At 41.1% G+C, this 20,026-nt stretch overlaps 1 protein-coding gene across 2 annotated transcripts in view; it reads left to right on the top strand.

The window, feature by feature from the left end:
* The first annotated feature begins 10,318 nt into the window (after nucleotides 1-10,318).
* Nucleotides 10,319-20,026, top strand: part of GPR89A (G protein-coupled receptor 89A) — a 60,322-nt gene continuing 50,614 nt past the window's right edge. Inside the window, exons 1-3 of one of the 2 annotated variants that reach the window (XM_055312317.1) lie at nucleotides 10,319-10,538; nucleotides 17,613-17,672; nucleotides 19,114-19,217. In XM_055312317.1, coding sequence (XP_055168292.1) covers nucleotides 10,497-10,538; nucleotides 17,613-17,672; nucleotides 19,114-19,217 — 206 coding nt within the window. In that variant the 5' untranslated portion in view covers nucleotides 10,319-10,496. The remainder of the gene's footprint in view (nucleotides 10,539-17,612; nucleotides 17,673-19,113; nucleotides 19,218-20,026) is intronic. The other variant, XM_055312318.1, reaches the window with a different exon arrangement.

Raw genomic sequence — 20,026 nt, forward strand, 5'->3', positions numbered from 1 at the left:
CTAGTCCCAGACCAGGCCTCATCCTGGAAGGGACATAGAGACTAAAGGTAACAAGGGGGATCTCGAAGTTCTCCTACCCCTTACCCTCACAACCAGCCTTCCTCAATCATAGAGCCCAATCCAGGGAAATCCTCAAGTGTAAGTACATATTTCACACAGGGAGCAATTTTTACCTGGAGCCAAACAGTTCCCAGACTGGGACAAAGTGATAACCAAGATGGTTTCTATAAACCAGAGCTATGCTTCATGGGCTGCAGTGCCAAGGCTAAGGAAGGAGGGATAGAAACCAAAATAACATGGCAGAGATCTGGACAGGGGACCACCAGGGAACCCAAAAGAAGTACCCAGAAAACTGCCTTCATTCTATCTTTCCCACAGTCAATACTATCCCAAAGTATGTGCAGATCCCTTGTGCTACCCTCCGGTTATCCCCTTCCTTTTTTTGATAATCATTCTAGATATGCTTTTCCAGAGCAAAGCCTCCCCCAAAACTATTCCTCTCCAAGTGACAATATTCCCATTCCTTAGTGCCCCATTCCAAAACAAAGTGGTCTAAAAATTAAATTCATCCTAAGGTATGATTGTTTGATAACTACTCTGGGAAATTTTACATTTTAAAAGACAGCCTAAAATGTATTTTACCTAGGTTAATCCAAAGTGACAAAATTTCAATGAAAGAACATATCAGGCAGGGGGTAGCTGAAGAGAAGAGATACATTTTATCTCAAAGAATGTGACTTTCTTTCTGGCCACGGCTTGAATCTGCCCCTTGCCATCAACATTATTCCACCCAGACCTCCCGGATGATGAGACAAGTAGCACAGTCACAGGCCTCAGAGACTGTGTCACTGTACTCACCCCAAAGACCACACTACTGCTCCTACAGTTTTACTCCCGAAGACTCATTTTTAAGAAGATATAAACTCAGAACCTGAGAATAACTTGATTATCACCAGAATGGAGTGTTTTGTCTCAACTAGGACCTAATCCGAAAGAGAAAAGGAAAGGAGAAGTGCACCCTGCTCTAAGTGAAAGCTGCTTGGTGCTGTTTGGAAGCGGTTGCAGAGGCATGGGTGAAGGCTGCTGGTCTCCTTGTCTGGGCTGGAACAGAAGCCTGTGAGTGAGTGTATCTCCTTGGATGAAGCAGCATCCTGCCTCACTGTCTGTACCCACCCCCCACCATGGAAGTTGCCATTTTTCCTATTAGTCTTCCCAATAAAAGAGGAAGACTATTTGGGGAGAAATTGACCCAGGCATCAAGAGACCAGGATTTTTTTTTTCTATTTCTGCCATTTAGTAGCTGTGTTACTGTCATCCCTCTCTGTATCTTGGTTTTCTGTCTACAAACTCAAGATGGTATTCATGACCAACCTACCTCCAGGGGTATCATAAGGATTAATGAGTTGGCTACCAAGTCTAGAGGCTGCTGAGTGTTGCCACTCCTTGAAAGATTCCTCTAGCAGCAGGGAGACCAGGAAGAAAGGGAGGTGGGTGGATCCATCCCACCCTCTCAACCTGCCTTGAAGTTACCTAGTGAGAGTTTCTCAATATGGAATAGACACTCTAGAGATCAGTTTTCTCAGAGAAGCAAAATCTGGACCCCATGTGTTTAGTAGGAACCTGAAGCTCTGTGATCTTGAGAAATGACTGGAGGACAGATTGGTGATTACTCTCATCCTCTGGAAAATGTCCCAGGTTCCATTCACAGGCAGCTGTGGGTCCATGAGTGCCCTTACCTATACAGCTGGATTTCTCAGTGTCTGTTTTGAGGCAAATAATTGTGACTGACTGAGGATTAAAAATCCCACCCTGGGCTCCATTAGATCCAGCTTTAAATCCTACTCCTGGTCCTTCCCTTGTTAGACTAAAACCCTTAGGGCACGTAGACCTGTTGATAAAAAGAAGCAGTGGACAGTTGGATATCCAAAGTATAGCTCATTCCAGAGAAAAAGAGCCAGTCACTTACTAGCAGCTATAACACCTCCATCAGGGGAGGTCTGTGACCAGGAGGGACAGAGTTACTTGCAGTTCAGTTAGAAACTTCAAACCTGGCTCTGTAATCCCCAGGCCTAGTATTTGGGGCATTAAAAAAAAAAAAAAAGCCTATCTGCTTTTCACCATGACTTCATCACTTGCAATACAAGTGACACATCCAACACAAAATATATAAATACTCCTAAAGGTCAGTGTGACCTGGGGATAAGATTTCCCACAAAGAAACAATGAAGTTCAACTCAGAAGTTTGGCTGCCCCTTGTGATTCTCAGGACCCCAAGATGTCACTTACCTGCTCCCAATGATAATCTTCCCTAGGTTAATTGGGGGGAGCAAACGTTGCCCCTCCTTCACAAGATGGAACAAGTGGAAGAAACAGGAAACACAAATGAGCATACTAGAAGGAAACACAATGAGCATACTAGAAGAAAAAAAGGGGGTGTTTTTAAAAACTTATTAATTTGGAAATAAAAGGAAAGGGAGGAAGGCCTTATCCAAATTTGTAAGAAGTCCTTACTGTTAAACGTATACTGAACCAATGACAGTCACCACTTTCAAATACTGCACAGATTGTTGACTAAGATCTTGACAAAAAGTGAGCTAATAAGTAAAGTGAAGGAAGCAAATGAGGGGGAATATGGTCAATATTTCTGTAGTCCTGAATTCCTAAGAATTACACTATGAAAACAGAACATTTTTAATCATGCAAGAATTCATTGTTCGAGGTGGTGCTACAGATAGTCAGCCTCCTAGGGCTCCTGTGTGGAGATACACCAGCCCCTGAGACCCTCTCTGACTCATGGCAGAAGTGACCCCCTGGCTATTGAAAGAACTATTTGCAGGAACTCCTTGGTTTAGCCATGTGGAAGACCTGGGGCAAGGCTAGTGTGGGCAGTTGTTCTTCATGAGTTCCTGAGGAGGGTCATCATGGTCGGGGTGAAAAGGCAGCATACCTCCCCCACCCCAGGAGATCCCATCCCACTCCACATATTTCCTCCTCTCTCCTTCCCCAGATCCAAATTATCCCCCCATGTATACAGTGTGCAATTGACCACACAACCCAAGTTAGCAAAGTTTAGACAAAAAAGATTTGCCGGGTTAGATGGAAAACTCCTCCACACGTAAATGCAATCTGTAAAACAAAGTAAATGTGTGCCTAGAAGTGATACTGAATAGTCAGGGAGGCTTTCCATTCTTGTAATATTTTAACAAAACGTGTAACTGGGAAGGAAGGAGGAAAAGGAAACAAAACTCTAGGTTCTGCAGTTAGAGAAGATGAAAGGAAGATGTTTATGAAAGACAAGTCACTCTCCACTGCCCTAGACACTGCGGCTCCCAAAGTTGGCCACCAATGTAGCAGTGGGATATACCATAAGCTCCAGTCCCACTTTCTTCCGGAAGTTCTTGCTCCAGGGTGGATAAAGAGAATTCTGGAAGAATACGTGAAGTTTCCTGGAGGGAAAACTTGATGGCTTTATTGCCTTTTTCTGCAAAATTTTCCATCTACGATAGGATTAGTAAAGACTCAGCTAAGAAACACATTCATAACAAACTTCCTAGGGAAGTCCATGGCAAGGGAAAGAGGCATTATTGGGATTGTGTCCTGAATTCTCCAACCCTCTGCATCGTTATGTTAGAGCTAATAGTCACATGTTAGACTGTTACAAAACAAATAAAATTAACTTGACTTTTCGCCATCTTTGTTTTTTTCTTTTGACTTGTCAACCAAGCTAGACTGTGAAGAGACTGCTCCCCTTTCTAGTTATTCTTCCTTTGGAATTAAAGGATTGGGGAAAAAAGAAGACTGAGGACTGGGGAAGGGGCAGTGGTATTCTGATAAACATTCCACAACCTGCTCTCTGAAGAGTAAAGAGGTCCTGGTGTATAGTGTTTGCCACTTTCCTTGGTGTAAATGTTCCTACCATTGACCACTAATTTCAGGCTCCCAACATAATGTCACTGAACAGACAGCTGAGGAGAGATGTATAGTAACGCAACCTTATAAAATATTTCCATCTTACCATAGCTACAAATAACCCACTAGGATAGATAACAGTAAAATAATTAAGAAGCGATGAGCTTTGAGTATTCATTACCCTGTGTTTTATATTTAAGTTTATGTAGTTTGTTAATAATGACTGTACTTAACTATTGGCTCACAAAATTCCAGGAAATTTAGCAAATGATTCTTATGGGCCAGTATAAGTCAGCTCCAGCTCACCACTGGGTAGAATGGAGGAGACTCTGATTCAGAAAGAACATGAAAACTCTCCTTATCAATTAGATTTGGTCACTTCATTCCCTCTCTTTCTCTACACAAAAATCAGGAAAAATAAAAAAGTATACTTGTTTGGCCTTTTGGGAAGAGGCAGAAGAATAGGGTTTGTTCTCTTCCATGTCTCTGACAACTATAGGAAGAGTTGAAATTATTTATTACAGGTCAAAATAGATAACTCAAAATAAAATTGGCCCAAAAATTCTTCCTGAGATTTACCATGTCACTTCTCTGCTTAACATCCTTCAATAGTTCTTCATTATATACCCAATAAATTCAAAATTCCTCAACACAGCTTACAAAGCTTTTATAACTGACTTCAACCCACCTAGATAGTACATCTGTTTTAAACTGTTCTCCAATCTGTTCTCCCTTCTCTGATAATAACATCTTGATTTTATCTGGGGGGAAATACACTTCCTCAGTTAGAGACAGGCTTGGTAGAGCTCTAAGTAATGTTTATCCACTTCTTCTGGTCAAGGGTCAGGTCTTTTTTACCCACAGGGGCCAATCATACCCTCTTTCCCTGGAATGCAGATCTTGAGTGAAGTCACAGACAGACGGCAACTTGACTGGAATTCATTCATCTTGACAGAATCCCCTTGAACAGACCCACAATGAGTTCCTGCTTACTTAGATTTCTGGGCCATGCCTGATTTCTCCTTTTTCCAGATCCTGGACACTAGCCTCCCTTCAGTTTGCTGAATGATCCCAGAGTCTTGTTTGTTTGTTTTATTTAGCTTAGCCAAAATTATTTCTATTGTTTGCAAGGCCTTGATTGCCATACCAGCTTTGTAGACTCATCTCTCACATCCACCCACATGCATCTGTGCTCCCAACCTTCTGGGACCATTGGCCTGTCCTTAGTATAGACAGGCCTGGGCCCATGGTGATGAATGAATTCCATGACGTTTCAGGACTCTGCCCTGGCCTGCCTTTTTCTCCATGGTCAGCTCCTTCTTACTCTTCAATATTCAGCTCAGTTTTCTCCTTCTTTATGAAATTCCATGAACTTCTCACACTACAGTTAGCTGCTCCCTCCTTTGTGATCCCTCAATATTTGTGTACACTTCTACCATAGAGTTTATCAAATTGTTTTATCTCCTTTTCTCTCATCTGGCTGCAAACAATCTTAGGATAGAGGTTTAATCCTATGTAACTGAATATTCTTTACTTAGCAGAGCACCTGGAACATAGTAATGTTTGATGAATGCATGAATGAGGACTGAGACATCTCCCATGTAGGAAGGAAATAATTGGCCAAGTGCTCCCCATTACCAAATGGGATGTACTGTAAGCTGGCACTACATAGGAATATATCTGAGGAAGCGATTCCCTAAAGTCCCAGGGGTTCCAGGCTTGAAAGCAAGCAGGCTTGCTTTGTCATAAATAAAGGAAGGAGGGGAAAGAGATTTTTATCTGAATTGCTGGATGTCATCACCCGAACAAACTTGGAAGTCATATGCTGAAGACAGCAGTCAGAGTCTTTGAATGATTGTAGATCAGAGGACCTTCCCATCCCTAGCAATTTCTAATTGGACTTTTGAACTTCTAATTAAATTAAAAATAAACTTTACTGTGTTAGTCCTCTGAGCCCTCAAGATTTATCTGTTATAGGATCTAGCAAATACCTTATCTATTTAAAGAAACTGAGATTAGATGTGGTTTTAACAAAAAACTAAAATTTACTGTTGCTTTGACTAACCAGTTGAACAGTGAATGGTGAAGAAATGAAAATCAAAGGTACAAGGTTAGAGCTCCAGGCTATGCCATGTAAATATCTAGTAAAAATGTCACCTGTGATTATTGATGTATTAGCTATTTATTGTTGAGTAACAAATCACTCCAGAAATTAATGGCTTAAAACAACAATCAGCTTTTATCATCACTCACAGTTTCTATGGGTCAGGAATTCTGGAGCAGCTTGAGGTCTCTCAATAAGGTTGTAGTCAGATATTGACAAGGGCCTGCACCTGGGGTGATAGGATCGACTCACTCACATGGGTACATGACTAGCAAGTTAGTGCTGGCAGGTCGGTTGCCCTTGGGTCTGTTTGAGGGTCTCGTGAGCTGGTGGCTGCTTTCCCCTAGAGCAATTGATCCAAGAGATCAAGGAAAAGTTTCCATGTCTTTTAAGATCTAACCTTAGAAGGCACATACCAGTAATTACTTCCATCATATTCTACTGGCCACTTTCCCTCAGACCGTCCAACTCCCATGGAAAGAATGAACTATCAAGGAGCAGGATTTGAGGTAAAGACATCAAATATTACTCCTTTTTCTTTGTTTTAATGATTTCATTGTACATATGTGTTTTAATCTGCTTCAAATGCTCTTGGAAGTAGGCAGGATTTGAATAATGCTAATCCAAATTGATTGCTATGCAGTTGCCACCATGAGGGGAGCTTTTAGCTAAGAATAGTGTGCGGTCATGACTCTTTTGGCCAGAACAGAGTTTTGAGAGGCTTTCCCCACCTCTAGCTTGTTTTCTGTAACACTCAGCTTTCCTGAAAACTGGTCAGTTTTTCTAATTCATTCAGGTTTTCCAGGTATATTTTTATATTTTTCTCACTTGCTACAGTTATCATCTCTACAGGTGGCTGGGACTATAGATTGAAGAAAGAACAAGGCACCTCCAGAATTGGGTTAGACTAAAAAACCAACAGAAAGTGGATGAGATCAAACAAATGTGAGTTGAACCACTTACAAATCACTCCAGAAATTAATGGAACAAATATAATGTAACCTAAAAATCCTCAATCGTGTCTTTAAGCCAGACACAATGACAAGAGATGTTCTTATAGCATTACAACAAATATGAATATCTGTAATGTCTCTCAGATCAGAACCTCAACTTTCCTCAACTTCTTTTTTCACAATTGTATCAGACTGAAGCCATAATTTCTAGGACAACTCTGCATTATTCTTGAATTGCATACTAATTGTCTTCCCTTTAAATGTTTTTTAGATCCTCATTTATCCAGTAGTCTTTCTAAAAACTCCGTTGAGCTAATTACTGTGTCTAATTAGGTTCCACACATATCCTGGGACAGATGAGACTCTCATCTTTACATATGAGTAAGAGACAAGGAAAATAACAACAAAGAGACAGCTAACAACCTAGAGAAAACAGAGAATACCAAAAGTAAAAGAGTAGCATAATTTCAAAAGATATTTACTTAAAAAACAAAAGTAGGCTTAAAATCTGTTTTGTGCACTCAAAAAATTTAAAAAAAATATGGACTCTGTAAAGCAAGAAATGAAACAGAAGATAATAAGATAGTAGACTGAGTTGGAAAAGGATTGGGAGGGTTAGTAAGCAAAGCCACAGCAGAATTTAAGAATAAAGAGCAGAATTAGCAACACATAAACCCAAATCAGTACTGTAAACAATTGACATCAGTAATTTTCCAGAATGCCAAGAGGAGGAACAAAAGGATGAAAATTATCACAGAGGAGATAACAGACATGGAGAGAAGGCCATAGAAATCCAACACATAAATATGGATCCTCCTGAGGACAAGGGAACCATAACCATCAAAGATATAATGAGAGAAAGCTTCCTTAGAAAGTCTGATAAAAGACCCGAAATCATAAATTGGAAGGAATTCATCATGTCCCAGGGGAAAAAAATCTAGACAAATTTTGATTTGCAAGTATAAAGACATAATCCTACCAATGTTAGAAATATAAGAAAACAACCCCTGCTATTGTTTGTGTGCTGCTGACGACCAGCTCTGTTTTCACATTCTTGTCTGTTGTGAAGATAGGGCATGATCCCGCCCTGTTCATAGAGGTGAGGGTTTCTGTGAAGAAAATGGATATTTTGATGTCAAATCCTGAAAAGAGAAAGATTCTAGGGTAATAAAAGAGGACTTGGAAATAGTAAGAAAAGGGAGCTTTCTCTGTCTGAGCCTCATTCACCTAGGCCTGGAATCCAAGGAGTGACAATGTGCTCAATATGCTTCTAAAAGAAACAGAACAATCTTGTCTACCATATAGAGAGGCAAGTCCAGGACTAAGGGAGTTAATGACTTACTGTATGCCAAGATCTAAGAATAATATCTGGCACATAATAAGCACTTGGTAAATATTAGCTATTATCACCATCATAAATATTATTCTATGTGATAAAATAACTGCCATAGTCTTGCAACATATGACTAGCAAAGTTTTATTGTTAAATGCTATACCTTAGACTTTCCTGGGTTACAGAGATTTAAGGGAAGGGTTTGTGCACTTGGTCTCAAGGAATTGAGAGGAGGGATCTCTTTCCTTTTAGAGGCCATTGTTGGTCATGGGAGTTGGTAATAGCTCTGATACAAAAGAGAAGCTAAGGTGAGGACAAAAAAGCAAGACTGGCTCTCAGTTTCAGCCATCCCTCCCTGTGTTTTGAAAGGTGAGTCAGTTGGACATAAATCTAGTGTAAAGGTTTCTAGGCACATTCTGCAACCAAAAGCAAGGGGTAGTAGTTCTTTGGGTCACCGGGGCCTGGCCTTGACCTGGAGACAGGTGTTACAGTAGGGAAAATCCTGAATGGTGCCATTCAAAGCTTTGCACAGAGCTGGGGCCAGTGGGACTGCATACCTTTTCTCTGCTATGCCAAGTTCACTGAGACCCTGATCCCCACCATGCATCCCAGTAAGCCACCAAGGTAAACTGCCTCGATATGCTTTCCCAGAATTCTGCACTATCACACAGCCTTGAATCTCAGTTAGATGAGATTCTAATTCATTATGTGTAGGTGAATGCCTAAGCAGTAGCACCTGTGTGAGCATCTACCTGCATCCCTGATAGATGTAGCCAGGGACACAGAGTTCTCTGGTTTGACTCTCCCATAGTAGGGCTACCTCCATGGCTTCCTAGCCTTCTATCTAAACATCTGACAGGTAGTTTGGGCAGTTTAGTATGGCAATTCAATTCTAAGAAAGAGAGACACCTTCCCTCGTGTGTAATACATTTGTAAGTCTCAAATTACTCAGATTGCAGTAGTCTAAACACTCCAGCCCTCAGTGCCAGTGTACTCAAGTCTATGCTTCCGGGTACGGGCTGCAGCTGCTCCCACACTGGGTCATTGCTCTCTGCTAGTGCTATGAGACTATAGGAACTACAGGACTAGCTAGAGCCTTAGAGCAAAAGGGTAAGCCTCACTGCTGTGCACTGAGTGCATTAAGCCTTCATGCAATGAGTAGCCTCCGATGCATGAAGTAGTGATTCAGTCTATATTTGTGCAACTCCAAGGGAGGGGGAACTATTTCCTAAAATAATTCATCTTCAGACCCTTAAAGAATTATTCCTTGTTTTAAATTAAAGCTAGCTTCATTTAACATCCAGTCCTTTGTCTTACATATACCTCCAGGGGCCATATCAATTCTACCCATTCTTTCAAAGACAACTACCATGTTCCTGAGTCTCCTTACTTCAGCTCCTTCCATGGGTCCTCATCTGGTGGCTCAACTCTGAGCATGCTCCAGTACATCTCTGTGCCTCTTAAGTGTAGTACGAAGAGTGCAGTAGTCCGAGTGTGGGCTGATGGGTACCAACTACAATGAGATTTATCACTCTCTTGTTATAGATGGTGTGCTTTTTTTGGTTATGATATCAGAAATTTACTTGGTTAGCTAAATTTGCTAAAAATATCATCCGCCTTTCCACTCTTCCTCACCTGTAATTAAGCAGTTGTTTGTGTGTCGCCAGGTAGAAGTCGTAACATTCAAAGCACAGTGACTTAATCACGGTTTAGCTCGCAATAATAATCATTAACTTCATCTTACTAGGCATGATCACTACACAATGGAATTACCACTTTAGATGTTAGCTCAGGCTCCACCACCTTCGGCCCCAGAAATGAAAAGCTACCGGGCATTACATCAGGGCGTTACATCAGCTCGGGGACTTTCGGACCAGCGAATTCCAGCCCGCGCGTTTTAGCCAGGCCGCCCTTTGTTAAGCCCCGCCTCCAGGACGACCTTCCTTGGCCCCGCCCCGAAGCCCTGGGGGCGGGAGCCTCGCGCTCGCCCCGCCCACTCCTAGCCCGGGGCGGGAAGTGCCAGATGGAGCCGCCGATTGGCTAACTGGGGCGCCGCTTGATGGCGTCGGGCTGGCCCGCCGCAGTCCCGGCGGTGGCCCGGGGGCGAAGGCCTCCCTTGTGAGAGGGCCTGCGACCCCAGCTTGCTGTGGCCCCGGGGGGCGGAAACTGGAGGCACAAGCCTTCCCTACACTTCGCCATGAGTTTCCTGATCGACTCCAGCATCATGATCACCTCTCAGGTGAGCTACTGCCGCCCTCCCCAGAACCCCTCAGCCCCTCTTCCGTGAATGGTCTCCTCGGGGTTTTGGAGATGCCGGCTGACCCAGGGTCTGTCTCGCCCTTCTCGTCCGCCGCCTAGGCCTGCCTGTGCCTCATCGGCTTCCAGAGCGCGGGGAGAGTGTGGGACCTGCCCTCATAGCGGCCGGCCGCGCCCTCACCCCGCCTCTAGCTCCCCGCTCTCTCGTCCACTTTGGGGACAGTCACGGCGCCTCGGTGCTCAGAGCCGCTGCCTCGAAAAGAGAGCGGTCCCCGAAGCGCCCCCAAGCTTGTGGACCGCGCCGCTGACCCGGGAAGAGTGGTTCCGGGCGCGGAGTACGCAGCACGCCAATCGGAGCTGGCTCCCGGGGACACGTGGGCACCTTACTGGTTACTGGGCAAATTCTCAGTCCAGATTGGCAGGACTTTGCTGTGGTCAGCTCGGAGATCTTTAAAGTACTGCAAGGTTTGGTTTGTGCACCAACACCGCATCCTTTCGTCCTTTTTCTGCTGCCCATGCTGTTCGGATCTTTTTCTTGACCCTCCTTTCTTACCCAGTGGGCACCTTCATTCATTCCTGCAGTCAGCCGACTTTTATCCACCGTCGTATAAAAACTCTTGTGGGTACAAAACCAAATAAACACTAACTGCTCGTTCCATAGAAGCTTTGTTCAGGAAGCCTCTTGCTTTTTTAAAAATTTAAGTTCAGTGAATTTACGTAGAGTGTATTATTAGTTTCAGAGGTAGAGTTAAGTGTTTTATCAGTTGCATATAACATCCAGTGCTCATTATATCACGTGCCCTCCTTAATGCCCGTCACCCAGTACCCCATCCCTCCCATCTCCCCTCCAGTAACCCTCAGTTTGTTTCCTATGGTTAATAGTCCCTTATGGGGATCCCTGGGTGGCGCAGCGGTTTGGCGCCTGCCTTTGGCCCAGGGCGCCATCCTGGAGATCCGGGATCGAATCCCACGTCGGGCTCCTGGTGCATGGAGCCTGCTTCTCCCTCTGCCTCTGTCTCTGCCTCTCTCTCTCTCTGTGACTATCATAAATAAATAAATTAAAAAAAAATAGTCCCTTATGGTTTGTCTCCATCTCTGATTTCCTCTTATTTTTCCCTTCCTTTCCCTATGATCCTCTGTTTTCTTAAATTCCACATATGCGTGAAATCATATAAGTGTCTTTCTCTGTTTGACTTATTTTGCTTAACATTATACCCTCTAGTTCCATCCATGTCATTGCAAATAGTAAGTATTCGTTTTTTATGGCTGAGTAATATTCCAGTGTGTGTGTGTGTGTGTGTGTGTGTGTGTGTATCACATCTTTATCCATTCATCTGTTGATGGACATCTGGGCTCTTTCCATAGTTTGGGTGTTGTGAACATTGCTACTATAAACATTGGAGTACAGGTGCCCCTTCGAATCACTATATTTGTATCCTGTGGATAAATCCCTAGTAGTGCCATTGCTGGGTCATAGGGTAGAAGTCTCTTGCTTTTACTGGTTTTCAGTGTTGAGCTACTCTGGGTTTTTTTTTTTTTTCTTCACAGCTTTTACTGTAGCACTAATACTTATGTAATTATGAATTTATTTTTTGATGTCCTGTTCTATCCAAGCCTTAATTCTGCCCCCCCCCCTTAAGTACAAGTACTAAACACAATTATTTGCTGGCCAACTGTTAATATTTGTAGAAGCTCAGATTATCTAATCATTAATTTTTTTTCCCCACTCACCCAGTAGTTGAGTATATTTTCTTGCTCTTTTTTTCAAGCGGCAAATGACAGAAACAGTTCATCTTGAACTGTTCAAATGAAACTAAATCTTTGACCCAGTTTTCATATTCCTTCATCCAAATGCTTCCGTCTTTGGAACAAAGCACTGTCCGTGTCTCTTGAAAAACTTTAATTACGGCATTTTTAGAAAGTATGAAACAAGGAACACTCTAATAAGATAACTTTTAAGTTTTACCCTTAATATAGTTTTCAGAATTGTTTTTATTGGCTCATAATATTCAAATGTATTAACACACAAAAATCTGGACTCATAATTCTCTTGCTTTTCTAACTTTTCTTAGTCTTTTCTAATTTTTTCAAGGCTAATTGCCCTTTCTGACAATTCAGGTTTGTTTTTAGCCCAACTACCACCTCAAGAAAAATGACAATATTTCAGTAGTTTTATTTTTTCACTCAGTTTTTTTTTTTTTTAAGATTTTATTTATTTATTCATGAGAGAGAGAGGCAGAGACACAGGCAGAGGGAGAAGCAGGCTCCATGCAGGAAGCCTGATGTGGGACTCGATCCCGGGACTCCAGGATCACACCCTGGGCTGAAGGCAGGTGCTAAACCGCTGAGCCACCCAGGGATCCCCTTCACTCAATTTTTAACAAGAATGTGAATGAGGAGATTGGCATTGCATTATAGCCTCTAAGATTTTTTTAACATGGATATAATTGATAAGTTGATGCAAAAAAACAAGTGGCTTTCTGATTTTTTTACATTACTATAACTTTCATATGTGCTTTCACACACAATATTAATTTTTTTAAATTTTATTTATTTATTCATGAAACACACACACACAGAGAGAGAGAGAGAGAGAGAGAGAGAGAGAGAGAGAGAGGCAAAGACAGGCAAGGGAGAAGCAGGCTCCATGCAGGGAACCTGATGTGGGACTCGGTCCCGGGACTCAGGATCATACCCTGGGCCGAAGACAGGTGCTAAACCACTGAGCCAACCAGAGATTTCCCAAATTTTTAATACTCTTTACAAATGAGGAATTAAGACCCAAAGAATCATTTGTGTTGACTATTCTCTGCCCATATATTTGTGTAGCTACTTCATCATTATTTTGGTATCAGTAAAAATGTCAGTTTAGAGAGGTTTGTCCTGACCTACCCCCAACACAGTAGCACCCATTCCAGCCACCTTCAATCTCATTTTCTTGTTTTATTTTTTTAGCCTCTATCACTATTATTTATGTCTGTTTGATGTAAACTGCATGCGGTCCAGATTATTCTCTTTCTTGTTCTCTGCTGTATTCCCCAGCATCTAAATCAGCTGCTGAGGGGATCCTTGGGTGGCTCAGTGGTTTAGCGCCTGCCTTCGGCCCAGGGCATGATCCAGGAGTCCCGGAATCGAGGGCCACATCAGGCTCCCTGCATGGAACCTGCTTCTCCCTCTGCCTGTGTCTCTGCCTCTCTCTCTGTGTGTCTCTCATGAATAAATAAATAAAATCTTAAAAAAAAAAATCAGCTGCTGATATGCAGAGGCCCAGTAAATATTAGATAAACAGTTAGTTACGTTAGAAACCCCTCTTCCTCATTTTTCCTACTTTGTGTGAACTCAAAGATTTATTTTAAATGAAGTCTGTGGGGCGCCTGCCTGGCTTCATCATAAAGCATGTGACTCTTGATCTCAGAGTTGTGAGTTTGAGCCCCACATTGCGTGTGGAGATTACTTAAATAAAACCTTATTTAAAAAAAAAAAAAAGATTTTGTTGATTTGACAGAGCAAGAGAGCACAAGCAGGGGGAGCAGGAGAGGGAGCCCAATGCAGGGTTTGATCCCAGGACCCTAGGATCATGACTTGAGCCTAAGGCAGTTCCTTAACTGACTGAGCCACCCAGGTGCCCATTAAATAAAACTTTAAAAAATAAAATAAAATAAATAAGTAAATAAAATAAGACTGGGGACACCTGGCTGACTTAGTAGGGCATGCATCTGCTGATCTCAGGGTCATGAGTTTGAGCTCTATGCTAGACATAGAGCCTACTTAAAGAAATAAAATTAATTAAATAAATATTTCAGACTTCATTTGTTTTTCTTGAAACAATCAGGTGTTTGTTCCATTCCCCTCATAATTTCTCTGAATCTTTATCACTGTGCTCAAAGCCCCCTTTTCCATCCTCATCTCTTGAACTCTTAGCAGATGACCTTGGCTCCTACCATATCAGTAAAAGTGAGGACAAAAGATGTTGTCACTACGTTCTAGGTCTTAGTCTAAGCAGTTATATATGTCTGCCACCGTTCCCAGCTGCCTTCCTCCCCTGTCAGAAAATAAAGTGCCCCTTAGTCTTTAAGGTTGTCCTCTCTATCTGTACCTTTGATCTTTAGCATAACTTATGTAAAATGCTTAAAAGCAGAAGCTTTGGAATCAGCCATACAGACTTCAGATTTGATCCTGATTTTGACAATTATTATCAATGAATTCACTTCTCTAAACCTCAGTTTTCTCTGAAATGAGGATAATCACACATACTTTAGATTTTATGATTTAGTGAGATTATAGTGCTAAGTATTTAGAGTTCTTGGAATATAGTAAATGGTCAATAAAGGATAGTTGCTGCTAATCAGAGTAAATTATTAACATCATCAGTTCAGTTTCCCTGAAAGCACCTTCACCACAACTAATTGGCCATAAGGAAATTTTATGTAAAAGATAAGCTCCCAAAAAATAAAATGGAACATTCATTTAAAAGGGCATAATGAAATGTGAAAAATGAATAACAAAATTAAAAAGGTTTATTTGTGAAATACAAAGCATTTGAATACATCCAAATGTGTAGTGTAGGTTCGTGGTGATGCTATACCAATAAATGAATTTATTTTGTGAATTGTACCTAAGTCATTCATTCATAGCAGTATACTTTTTTTTTTGCTTGTTGAGTTGTCTTCTCATTTGATATCACATTTTCTTTTTCTTTTTTCCCTAGAATTTTTTCCTTCATTTAGAAAAGTATCATTTTCCAAATACTGGGATTTGTACATTTGTAACTGATCTTTGCAATGCACTGTGAAAACCTTCCACAATACTGTCTGTTCTTGGTGCATTGTCACATGCCCCTTGAGGATGGTGACTATCTTACTCATCTTTGTATCCCCAGCATTTAGCACAGCACATGTAAGTTATCACTAAAAAAATTGAAGTTGAGTGTTCTTTAAGAACAAACCGTCTTTCACTGTGGACCATTTACCTAGTTAGCAAACATTAACGGAGAGCCTGCCATGTGCCAGGCATTGTGCAGGAGCTAAGAATACAGATTAGCATTCAAATATCCTTGTCCTCACAGAGTTTACAATCTAACGTCTAAGAAAGTGTGTTTAAATTGTACATTGCAAAACTGTGTGGCAGGTGCTTTGAAAATACAGGATAGAACAGGATTATATAAAAAGAGCGACATATCTTTGAGAGGTCAAAGAAGGCCTTCCAGAGGTAGTAATTAAGTTAAGACCAATAGGGAATGGAGAGAAGTTCCTGTCAGAGGACAATGTCCATAAAGTTCTTTATGTGAAAGAATATTGTGTCTGAAGACCCATAGGCAGTTCCATGTGGCTGAAAATATGAGTTTGATGGACAGGAGGGACACAGCAAGAGTCTAGAGGAGTCTTCTAAACCATGCTCAAGAGTTTGTGCTTCCTCCTAAAGTTCCCTCCTAAAGTTCATGGGAAGGCATAAAAGAATTTTATTCTGAAAGTTCCCAACCAGTATAAGAAAAGGGGAGTTATGGGGCACCTGGTTGGCTAAGTTGGTAGAGCATCTGACTCTTGATCTCCAGTTGGTGAGTTTGAGCCCTGCATAGGGTTTAGAGATTTAAAACAAAACAAAACTGTTTAAAACAAAAAAGAAGAAAAGAAGAGCTGTGTCAGAGTGTGTGTGCTTGTAGAGAGGATTCTGCTCACCAGTAAAAAACAAACCAGCTTTTAAGAACACTGAACAGTGCCATCATGTGGCTACTATCTCTGATGCCAGCTTGAATCAAAACTGACAAAGTGGGATCCTGCAATCTCTTGGTTTTACACTGAGAAGGAAACCATTTTATATGGATCAGGCAGGATTTTGGAGAAGCTAGGAAAGTTCCGTGAAAGGAAATACATTTAAAAAAATCAGTTTTGGGGCACCTGGGTGGCTCAATGATTGAGCATCTGCCTTCGGCTCAGGTCGTGATCCTAAGGTCCTAGGATTGGAACCTGCATCTCCCTCTGCCTGTGTTTCTGTACCTCTCTCTGTGTGTCTCTCTTGAGTGAATAAGTAAAATCTTTTTTTAAAAAAATCTGCTTTTCTATCACTTTCCTTTTTTTTTTAATTTTAACTCCCATAAAGTTTTTATTTTTAAAAATATAAATAGGCATCTACTCGGTGTCCATCGAAAGATGAATGGATAAAGAAGATGTGGTTTATGTATACAATGGAATATTACTCAGCCATTAGAAACGACAAATACCCACCATTTGCTTCAACGTGGATGGAACTGGAGGGTATTATGCTGAGTGAAATAAGTCAATCGGAGAAGGACAACCATTATATGTTCTCATTCATTTGGGGAATATAAATAATAGTGAAAGGGAATAGAGAGGAAGGGAGAAGAAATGGGTAGGAAATATCAGAAAGGGAGACAGAACATGGAAGACTCCTAACTTTGGGAAACGAACTAGGGGTGGTGGAAGGGGAGGAGGGCGGGGGGTGGGGGTGACTGGGTGGCGGGCACTGAGGGGGGCACTTGATGGGATGAGCACTGGGTGTTATTCTGTATGTTGGCAAATTGAACACCAATAAAAAATAAATTTATTATTAAAAAAAAAGAAAGTGTAAATGCATGCTTTGAGTTTGTGTCTGTGTGTTGTGATATCTGACCAGGGATAATAAAACCTGTCTTTCATACCCACAATAAAATATATATATATATATATATATATATATATATATATATATATATATAGACATCTAATGTAAAGAGCAAGTTTCACTGGCTCATTTTGTGATTTGCTAGCTTCTCTAGCTAAAATGATAATCATAAGATTACAGGAAAAAATATGTACTTTCATTTTTGCCTAACTTAAAACAATGTTCTTAAACATGGATAATTTCAAAACTTGAAGAGCATTTTAACATCTTCTTCCAGTGTTATGGACTTTAATAAGTAGATCTTATATAAGTGGATCTGGTCTTTAATCTCTGAAATAAGTTAACTGTCTGATTAGCAGATCTTTTATCTTAAAATAGTCTGTATTGGGCACTTCTCAAAAGATAATATGTATTAATATTCTATCTTCTTTCTCTCCAGATACTTTTCTTTGGATTTGGGTGGCTTTTCTTTATGCGCCAACTATTTAAGGACTATGAGGTAAGAGGAGATCATTTTGATTATGAGTCTACCAAATGAATTTAGATTGTTGTAAAAGGGGCATGAATGGGGTACCTGGGTGGCTCAGTCAGTTGAGTGTCCAACTCTTGGTTTCGGCTCAGGTTATGATCTCAGGGTCAAGAGATCAAGCCCCCTGTTGGGCTCTGCACTCAGCATGGAGTCTGCTTGAGATTCTCTCTTCTTCTCCCTCTGCCCCTCTCCCTTCTTGTGTGTGCACTTTCTCTCTCTCTCTAAAATAAATAGATCTTTAAACATAAAAATAAAATGGACACGAAAAATGCCTCTGTTCAAGGAAAGTCATGATCACTTCCAAGATAGGAAGTTTTAGCCAAATGAGTACTATATAATTCTTAAGTTGAAGAATATGATTAGGCTTAGTTGATGTTAAAAAAAAAAAAAGCAAATCCTATGTAGCCCAGGAGCAAAACTGACATGCCTTAGTAATACCAGTATAGTAGACAGTTATTTTTTGGAAGAGAATTTCACTTACAGTGTCTCCTAAATGTTCCCATTTATTTGGGTATCTGACCATCAATGTTAAGGACTAATCTTACATCCTAAGTTAATACCAAAATCTTAAGTCTAACCTGGTTCTTAAGCCTTGAGTTCATAGAAGAGTACCTGGGTAGCTCAGTCCATTAAGCGTCTGCCTTCAGTTCAGGTCATGATCCCAGGGTCCTGGAATCAAGCACCACATTGGACTCCCTGCTCAGCGGGGAATCTGCTTCTCTCTCTCCCCCCTCTGGTGCTCTCTCTCGCTCTCAAATAAATAAATATCTTTTTTAAAAAAGCCTTAAATTCATACAAACACCTACCTAGACTAGACATTTCGTAATTAATCCTCACTTAGTAATAATAATCTCAATGGTTGTAGACTACTTTTAGATCATTCTAGATGTTCACCATTAAACCTCTCCAGGGAGTTTGGTTTGTTGTCTGAAAGAGTCCAAGATTCTAGAGATTCTGCTCTGCTGGATACTTTAAGCTCTCACCACCACCCCCACCCCACCCCCACCCCCCGCCCTGGGGTAGGTTCCAGAACTGGTTTGAGGTCTGCAGAGTATTGAAGAAACTGTTTTAGCACAAACCTATATATATGTAATAAATCTGTCCTTTTTATGTCAGTGTGCATCAGGAATTCTGAGTGCTGCTTCTGACCCTGTCACTTCATCTTGTGCTTTAAATGTTTCATCCACAAGAGGATGATGGTAATAGTGACCCATAATTTAAAAATACTACCTACTTCCATCTATCTTTTTTTTTTTCCATCTATCTTTTTAGCTCCAGGCAAGTTTATATTAGGGCCTCATTTCCAATGACTTGAGAATTTTTTCATTAAGTTTTCTGACTTGTGACCAGATTATCAATTAAATATTTCATGCAAGGAAATGACTTGTGTTCTCTGTTTGACTTTTAATAGGTACGTCAGTATGTGGTACAGGTGATCTTCTCTGTGACTTTTGCATTCTCTTGCACCATGTTTGAGCTCATCATCTTTGAAATCTTAAAGGTATTAAATAGCAGGTGAGTGAGTACTAATTAGCTCTTCTTGTGAAGATACCTGTGTGATCAATCAGGTGGAAGCCTTAACCTGAGTTCCATTGTTGAAAAATCCATGTGTTAGTTTAATCTCAGTAACTAAAAATCATAGCAAATATGTATCCCAGTCACCAAATAACTGGTTTGACACAGATTGTGAAGTAGAAAAAAAAAAGGTCTAACCATAGCTCTGAGGAGTTGAGATTGTGGCTGTGAGAGCCTGGGTTCCAGGCTTCATTCCTAGAAGTTTTATTCTTCTCAGGCTACTCTTTGAATCCTGCTAATGGCCCTTCCTCCAAGTTAGTTATGTCTGGGCTTCTCTGAAGTCTGAACCCAGCTTTCACTAACTGAAGTTACCTTTGTTGATTTCAGGGGCATGGTCAAGTCTGTCTGAACTTAGTCTTCTTTATTTATTTATTATTCTTTTTAAAATATTTTATTTATTTATTCATAGAGATGCAGAGAGAGGGAGAGAGGCAGAGACACAGGCAGAGGGAGAAGCAGGCTCCATGCAGAGAGCCTGACATGGGACTCAATCCAGGGTCTCCAGGATCACGCCCAGGGCTGCAGGTGGCGCCAAACCGCTGCGCCACCTGGGCTGCCCAACTTAGTCTTCTTTAAAGCATATTTTAAAAGCAACTCCTATTCCCCTCCAAATAACAGACCTATTGTTTATTAGACAACCTGTCCAAAATATTTCTTGCTTGTTAAACTAGAAACTTGAGTTTTTTTGTTTTTTTTGGGTTTTTTTAAGATTTTATTTATTTATTCATGATAGACGTAGAGAGAGAGAG

This window comes from Nyctereutes procyonoides, unplaced genomic scaffold, assembly GCF_905146905.1.
Source record: "Nyctereutes procyonoides isolate TBG_1078 unplaced genomic scaffold, NYPRO_anot_genome, whole genome shotgun sequence".
Classification (NCBI taxonomy): domain Eukaryota; kingdom Metazoa; phylum Chordata; class Mammalia; order Carnivora; family Canidae; genus Nyctereutes; species Nyctereutes procyonoides.